The sequence below is a fragment of the Thalia democratica genome, chromosome 4 (assembly GCF_965202585.1).
Source record: "Thalia democratica chromosome 4, ktThaDemo2.hap1.1, whole genome shotgun sequence".
Taxonomy (NCBI): Eukaryota; Metazoa; Chordata; class Thaliacea; order Salpida; family Salpidae; genus Thalia; species Thalia democratica.
In genome coordinates, this window is record NC_139168.1 from 51,475,571 (window position 1) to 51,484,531 (window position 8,961).

The window sequence follows — 8,961 nt, forward strand, 5'->3', positions numbered from 1 at the left end:
TAAAAGTTATTCTTTGAAAAATAAAATGGATTGCAACAAATTTTAGAAGATGTAAGGTTTCTCACTATTTTATTATACAAATTTTAAGTTGATAAAGAAAACATGTATTTAAAAATGATGGAGTGGAATAAAAATTTCCAAATAAATGAGAATACATAAAATAAAGTAAGAAATTCTCAATTTCAAAAAATATTAATGACCCTTGATAACACTAATAGTTGTGCATGAATCTGCTTAATTATATTTAAAAAATTCTTCTTGAGGAAAAAAGTATCTGTTATCTGTAAATGCATTTTTCTATCAATTTCTCTGCATTTCCCTAAATATCTACAGTTATACAATATAAAACAGTAATTTTTAAAAAGTTTTTGATTACTTGTAATATTTTTGAAACATTTTTTCCAAAACTTAAACTAAATCAGGCTAGTCTCTGTTCTCAGAATGGCTTTTTTGCTATATTTAGTAGCAACCACTAAAACATTTTTTTATGAAAGTTTTGATACTTTGGTTTAAATTACAAACTATACTTTTCATGCTTCAATGTTCATGTCATTTTAGCTAAGAATCTATAGACATATTACATTAGCAATATTTCAAAGTTTTCTTTCAAATAGGAATTGGAGTATTCTATTTAATTTTTTCTTAAATTTAATTAGTTGTTTGATTTACTTTTTACTATCACTGTTACCCCTTGCCCCCGGTTGGTAGCTTTTTTTTTACTCTCTTGCAAAGTTGTAACTCGTGTCTTCATAAAAAAGTATCTTTGTGCAGAATTGACCCTTCATGAAATTTAGTCCCCTTGTGCAAATTTATCTTTATGCAGTTTTGTCCCATTCCCATTAAATTGGATGTCTCATGATTGTTTTATACATACTATTAAATAATTATAATAATTTTTTTAAATTTTTTTTTTATTATTTTCATCATTCCACTTGTCACTAATAGATAAAAAATTAGCAGAATTTTAGACTTAAAAAAGTTAACATGTCAGCAAGTGACCAAATGAGAGCTATGCTTGACGAGCTTATGGGCACAGGTAGGGACGGTTCTACTAACAAATCTATAAAATTTGATGACCCTCAAGTTTGCAAAACTTTTCTCGTTGGCTGCTGTCCACATGATGTTCTTACTGGAACTCGAGCAGACATTGGTGAATGTAAAAGCATACATGACCTTGCACTAAAAGCTGATTATGAAATGGCACAAAAGAAAAAAGATTTATTTTATGACTTTGAAGCTTTGAGACATCTTGAATTGTTTGTTTTAGACACAGACAGGCGCATTGTATCATCAAAACAAAGGTTAGAAGACCAGCAAGCTGAAGTTAGTGCTGATGTAAAATCTAAAGAAAATGAAGTCCATGACCTGAATGAACAAATAGGAAACCTTGTAGTTCTTGCTGAGCAGCAAGGCAATGATGGTAATGTTGATGATGCAATGGAAACTCTTAAAAAATGTGATGAGTTGAAAGAAAAGAAAAGAAAAGCTGAAGAGGTATATAGGAATGCAATGCCTGCTTCAACATTCCAGCAGCAAAAGCTTCGTGTATGTGAGGTATGTTCTGCATATCTTGGACTACATGATAATGATGCTCGTCTTGCAGACCATTTTGGTGGAAAGCTTCATTTGGGATTTCTTTCTTTGCGAGCCAAGTGCAAAGAACTTTCAAACAAATGTATTGCTAGAAAAGAAGATCATGAAAGATTTCTGAGAACTGAAGAAATAAAAAGACGTGAGGATCGAATGAAGCGTCTAGAAGAACGAACACGTGAAAGGAGCTATAGAAGAAGCAGATCTAATTCTCCTTACAGGCGTCGCAGAAGTCGCTCAAGAGAACATCGTCGTAGGAGTCGTTCTAGGGATCGTCATTATCGAGACAGAGAACATTCAAGACACCATAGAAGAAGTAGAGACCGTTATAGTAGGAGGCGCAGATCAAGGTCGTGAGTTATTAACAAAACTGTTGATTTTATTAATAAATTTGTTATGTGTCATGACGAGAACTTGTTGATTTTAATTTGTTTTAAAATACTTTTTACAAATATTAATATTGTCTGAGATTTTTCAAGGGACTTGCTTCGCTTTGTATCTGGAAGGACAGTGTGCCATAACTTCAAAATTATTATCAAGGTCTCATTGCTTGTGAGTTCTATTAGTTATGGTTATTGGTTGAATTATTAATAAAATATTTTGCATTTTCATAGTTGTTATTTATACATTAAGCATATAAAAGAACATTAAATGTGTTAAATTAAGATATTTGATAAAGAAGGTGTGTTATTGAAGCTATATTGAAAAACTCGCGTAATTAAAAAAAAAAGAACCAATAGTGCATAAAATTTTCAATAAAATAAAATTTGCTTAAGTTATTGTTTTTATTTCGTAAAATTCACTAATTTAAAAATACTGGTCTTTAAATGAACATATTTACTTATCAAAATTTAACTATTTGTTCAAATTAAGTGTCTATTTTTTAGCTCTCATTTGAAAATGAATATAATTGGCGAATGTTCGCTCAGAGTAACACGTGAGTTTATTTTATTCAAACCAATGAAAACACCGTGAGTTACCAAATAGTTGTATTATCAAAAGAATAACTTAAAATAATGAAGTTATTTACTAAAATTTTTATTAGTATTTCAGTCATTTAGATAGAGCATTTTATTCTAGCTTACACTTCGCCTGGAAAAAGTCACTAATCTTTTGAAATTTCTACACTTTTAATGAGTTAAATAAAAAGTTATGCATGCTAAATGCAGTCTTTATAAATAAATTTTTAGGTGTTTTCAGAATGTAATGATGGCCTCAGTCAAATCTTTTCGCTTCAACAAAAAAAATATTTTAAACAAATCTCAACATGAAGAAAAAAGGCCAAACAGTTAACTCCCTGAAATCGGAGAAAGAAAAGCTATAACTGCTTTTAAAAACTTTAAGGACAATAGTTCCAACGTTTTTTTATAAAAATCAATATTTGCTTTCATTTAAAAGCCTTAACTCTACATTATAAGATACTTTTTATATAATGAAAATAATCAATTAACTTCTGAGATATAAACTTTTTTTTTTATGAAGTTACAATATAAACGTGTGGAATAGAAGTTAAAGTAGAAAAAATTAATAATTAATTAAAAAATATAATTTAAGTTTCTTAACAGAAATGCTAAATTATAACTACAGTTGTTTAACTATGATAATTGGATATGGCATTTGGTTAAATAGATAACATAAACTTATTTAGTTATTTATAACGAAGTGTAAAATTTTTTTTAGTGTTTTAAGAAAAATTGTAGTGTATGTTTCACGTTACAAACTTCTTTTAAAAAATAAGAATAATATGTTTATTGTTTTTGATGAAATCAAAATAACCTAATTAACCATTAGGATCTAAAATATTATTTTTTCAGTAGACGAGGTCTATTTTTAAATATCGAGTAAATTTTTGTAAAAAAATGTCAATTGTAATTTTTGCTGATGGATAAAACTTTAAAGCTTAAATTGGTAATATATTATTCCGTACTAGAAAGTGCTATTTTATTTTAATTATTATGTTTTAAAATATATTAAATATAATTTTGAAAGATATTTAGATTATTACTTTTGCTCTGGACTGCACATTAAGGTGCTTATAAAAATGCAACTTTTAGTTTTTATTTTAAAATAGTTTTAAATGTGGTTAATATCACAAAAACACATTGTGCAGAACTGATGAAGATTTGAAAAAATTTTTACAGAGGCACTACTAAATTTTTCCTAAAAAAACTTACAGTTAAAGTAAATAAGCAAAGTCTCCGTGATTTTTTTTTCAAATATCTTAATTCCGCACTATTTAATTTTGTAACAATTACCACATGTAAAACTATTTTCACCTAAAGCTCAAAGATTGCATTTTTTGGGTCCCATACAGCTTACATTAAGGTTGTTTTTAGAAATTCAAAAGTAGCCTATAACAGCAGTTCTTAACCTTTTTTCGTATTTTACCCTTAGTTAAAAGATAAATACTAAATTCACCCCCAATATACAAGATGGTGTTTACTTTTTAAAAAACAAAAAACGAAATTTAAATGATATAAATAATTTAAGTTACATTTAATGTAACGGCTATTCTTGTTTTATGGCAATGAGCAGATCAATGTCTCGACAAAGTAGTAGATAATAACTGCGTATGTCTGATTCAACGTCAATTCGGTTTCGTGCTTTCGGTTTGATGGTAAGCAATGCAGAGAAGCAGCATTCGCACAAGTTCAACCAAATGGTTTCAAATTTTCAGAGCTTAAATACTTAGTCGTCGACAGCAGCGTTGCATTTTAATCCAAAACGTCTCAAGTTTTCAAGAATGAAACTTATCTCTTTCAAAAGTTTACTGGTTCATTAAATTCTTCCTGTGTGGCTTCAGGAACATCCTCAATATTAAAAAGAAATAGCTAGCTCTTCAATCTTAAATTTTATAAACAACTTTAACTACAGTAATACTGATACACCGAGTTTATAACACTCCACTCTTGCTGATAAACATAGCATCTATTAAAAGAATTCGAAAAATTTGTTAAAAACTTTTAAAGCATTTCAAAAGACAAATTCTGACGTTTGCTAATACTGCCTTAATTTTAGTAAAGTTAAATTAGAAACCTTTATTTTGTAACACATAAGAACTTTTATGTGTGCAATAGTTCAACTTAAGGAAATTTACCTCCTAGAACCAGGGAATTCTTCCTTAACTGTAAAGCATTTATAACTAAAATTGTGAGAACCACTGGTAAAAAGGTGTGAACTATTTGAAGCTAAAAACACTGTAAATTATATTTTCACTTAAACATGGTTCAAAAATACTTAATTTAAGAAAATGTATAAAATCAAACAGTAGATCATTTTAATAGTAAACCCCTAAGCGGATTTCAACTGATTAAAACTTTTATAAAGCAAATAAAAAGTTATAACTATACTAAATACATCTTTTTAAGTATACACATTTTAATTTTTTGGAACTATTTGATGCTTCCCTGTAAATTAAATTCGAGATAAAAACTAAACAAACTCTTATACTGCACTAAGTAAATACTGAATAGATACCTGGAAATCATTCAAGCTCTCTTTTAGAAAAAAATTGGACAACACTAAATGTAAATAAATTAACATATAGTACAAACTTTACCTTTTAATAGTCAAGAATAATTACACTTAAAAAAATCTTTATTAGTAATAAATATAACAACTTGTTGACTTACTTTAGCCATTTTTCAAACAAATGATTTCTTGGACTGACAAACATGTAAAGGTGACCACTATGGCGTACTCGGTGCACCTTTAAAATGCAGCTTTTGTAGTAAAGCTTATTTGATTTTCTAGCATGGATATTATATAAAAAAGTAGTACGAAAATAGTTTTCTAGATTTTAGCCAGTTTGAGTTAATGACATTTTAACCTAGTATTTTTGGAAGACGAAAAGAGGGTCAAAAATTTAAATTCTACAAAATATTTATATTTTGTAAAATTCGATTTAAGATTTTTGTTTCTGTATATAGTTGTTTCAAAAAAATATTTAAAAGAAACAAGTAGAGTAAAAGTTGTACTTACCTAGACGTTAAAAGGTATCCGTTGTGTGCGACTCGATAACAAAAAGGTGTTTCGTGCACCAGGTCCTAGGACCAAACACTGTAAGCAATTTTTTTATGTCGTTCAATTAACTGAGAAGCGCTCAGCTCCAACCCGCGATCATTTCTCACCCTATCTAATTTGAGAACCGTTTACCGACCAAGGGTTAGTGGTACCAGTGATAATAAAAAACATTTATACTAACAAATAATGAGTACTAAAAAAAAATATTTCAGTTGGATTTGTTAGTATACTCAATAAAATATAATATTTTTCAATAACTCTTTTTTGAAAAAGAAAATTTTTAGAGAAAAAAAAAAGTTTTTTATCTAGAATTACTTTCAGCAGTGACATTTAAATGTTAATATATTAGTCTTAGCTTAATATCAAACAGTTTATTGTCAGAAATTTAAACAAAATAAAAAAGGCAAGCTTTTTGTAATCATAACGCAGAAGAGACAATGTATAAATAAAACTAAAAAATTAAAAGTAACAAAACAACTGATTAAGTGAAAAATTTCCATCAAGCTGTTTCCAGGTTTCATTACAACTTTTATTAAATCTTTCAAAAATTTTGTAAAATCAATTTGAGATTTTTCTAAATTTCAATGAAATATAGCAGAAAACTTAATCTCGTTGGTGATCTAGTACATAGTGTCTACAAAATAATAATAATATAACTAGTAACCTAATAACTAGCTTTTCAAGACGTTCCAGACTATAACAAAAATTCCTGAGACGTGCCTTGTATTACAGTTCGTACTGTCAAAATCCATGCTGTAAATTCTAATCACGAAGTTCTATTTTTTAGAAGACTCGATAAACTTATTTATCGTAAATGTTTTACAGGTTGTTCACTTACTATTTTATTCTCCTAATTTTAATTATATAAAAACGAGTTTTACCCATATACGTACCAATGATTGTATAACACGTAATCATGTCAATACTTGAAAAATATGATTGCAGGTAGGCTGACAATTTGTTTACAAGAACTGCTTTGTTTTGAATAAAATAGGAAAACATGTTGATGATATAACCCTTTGCTGTTACAGTTTCGTCTGATACCACATTGTTTTGGTCAGAAACTGCATCATGCTTAGGATTACCTTTACAAATATGCTTACTAGTACCTGATGTCTTCTCGGCCGGTTGGGCTCGCGTAGCGTGCTTAGAAACTAGCTTTGTAAGGCTATTGGCCGAGAGCGTCTTGGGCTTTTTACTGGTAGCACTCAGAGTTAAATATAAATTGAATATCTTATTCGTGACTAAACTAGACAGTAGTTATCTAAGTTTAACTAGTTGTCTTAAGTTTTTTTTAATGAAACGTTTAGTACAGCTTTTTATATGAACTATCGTACTTATTTAGTTTAGTCTATGAAGATTCTAACGTTTACTTAATTAATAATCTAATATACACTAGAAAGTAAGTCTTTAACTTAATCTTAGAGATTTCAACATATACTTCACTATATAAATTTAATAAAGAACAAAATACAATACACTAATTTTATCATTATTAAAACTTACTTAGCTACGTTCTACTGTTAATACTAAAAGTATAGGTTTGGCACCCTAAGTTTATTTAAAATTTTACTAATAAGTAAAAAAAAAGACTCACACGCATGCAAGGCAGAGCTTGATGGTTTGTTTGTAAGGCAATTTTTATTAAATGTATTAGCGTTTGTTTACAGTCCTCAGCAATTCTTACTAAAGTCAGAGCCAATCTAGGTCTTGAAGCGTATGAAACTTCTAAAAGTCCGCTTTGGTTGAACTACAATAGAAGTTTCTACTTGAGAAACGGTTGTTAAAAAAAACAACGAAAGCTGGAAATACATACAAACCAAATATACAATTACTTTAGTTTTTCGGCGATTTGTACAGGAAAATAACTCACTGTAGAAGTGTAGAGCTCAAAAACGGTCGTAGCGAACAACGAAAGCTGAAAAGTGTATGAAGTACACTTGTTTTCGTTTCTCAGCGGTGTTTATTGAAGTCAGTGGACTACAATATAAGTGTAATGCTGAGTAACAGTCGCTAAAAAACAACGAAAGCTAAACGTATATAATTGCTAAAATACAATCTAAGTGACGTTCAGAACTAGACCGAAACACGTTCTGGTAAACGTTTCTAGAGGTCCTGTTTGTTACTAATTCAAACAATACGTAATTCTAACAAGAAATAGCGAAATATGGTTCACAGATAATCTAAAAAGTACATAATAAAACAAAAGAGCGTTTGCTTCATTTCTAACCAACCTTGCCAACAATTATAGCTAGCCGAAACGAAAAGCGAATCAACCTGCAAATGCAAAGCGCACTCGCTTTAAACAAAAAGCTGCGACGCTTAACTACGACAGAAGTTTTAAGATTCTACTCAAGATTATTAGAAATTGCAAAAACTCCCTTTTTAATCAGCGCTCGGCTTTATATAGTGTTTTACTAGAGTAAAAAACTTTATAATGCTTACAAAGCTAAAAAAAGGGAAAAAGTAAAAGATATTTTGAAATTTGAAGTTGTTAAACTTGTTTATTAAGAATTAACATATCTAGTATAGATCTAAATAAATTTACAGTACTTAAATAAGACTTAGATAAGCTTTTTTAGCATCATAAGTTATTGTGTAAAAATGCAAACAATTGATCACAAAAATTCCCTCCGGCCCAAAAATACTGAAATAACAATTCAAAAAGCTGAAAACAATAATAGTATCTAATGAAGAAAAAATATCCTGAAAACTAACTCGCAGTAACTTCAAAGCAAAAAAACTTCGGAATAGCTAGTTATAGATACTTTGACTAAAAATGAGGCATTCAAAGATTTAAGTGGATCTTGATTGAAATTTGGCAACAATTTGATGCAGGGTTTTTATTAACTCGATACTTCTGAGTTTCGTAAAAAATCTTTAAAAACTATCTCTTCTGCTTAATTTTTATAAAGATTTTGTCGATATTTAATATTAAACGAAAAAAATTGCTCAAAAAACTTGGTCCTAGTGCACGAAAAATTCTTTCGAATATCGACACGCACACCACTTGGATAGCTTTTAATGTCGTGTCCAGGAATATCCTTTTAATGTCTTAATTAAAATTTCTGACAATTAAATGTTTAATACTTAAATAAGAACTGTATGTCATCAATTAAAAGTTATTGCCTAAGAAACTGCAGGTGATAAATTTTAAATAAATATATTTAGTTCTTTTACATTCTTCTTCTATGTAAAATCTATTGAAAAATCACATAAACTGATTGTTTAGAAACTCAAAATAAGTTTATTTTGAAATAATTATAAATAAGCAAAAAAAAAAGTAACCTATGTTAAAAACAAATATCTAAGTTCGCTTTTGCTTTACAAAATTTATAATATACAAGG

General features: G+C 28.6%; 1 protein-coding gene across 1 annotated transcript; it reads left to right on the forward strand.

The window, feature by feature from the left end:
• The first annotated feature begins 962 nt into the window (after positions 1 to 962).
• LOC145835202 (putative RNA-binding protein Luc7-like 2) lies at positions 963 to 3,086 on the forward strand. Its single transcript, XM_082942766.1, has 3 exons — positions 963 to 2,142; positions 2,478 to 2,527; positions 2,781 to 3,086. Exon 1 carries the CDS (start codon positions 985 to 987, stop codon positions 1,945 to 1,947), a length of 963 nt encoding a protein of 320 aa, XP_082798892.1. The 5' UTR covers positions 963 to 984; the 3' UTR covers positions 1,948 to 2,142; positions 2,478 to 2,527; positions 2,781 to 3,086.
• The last annotated feature ends 5,875 nt before the right edge of the window (positions 3,087 to 8,961 follow it).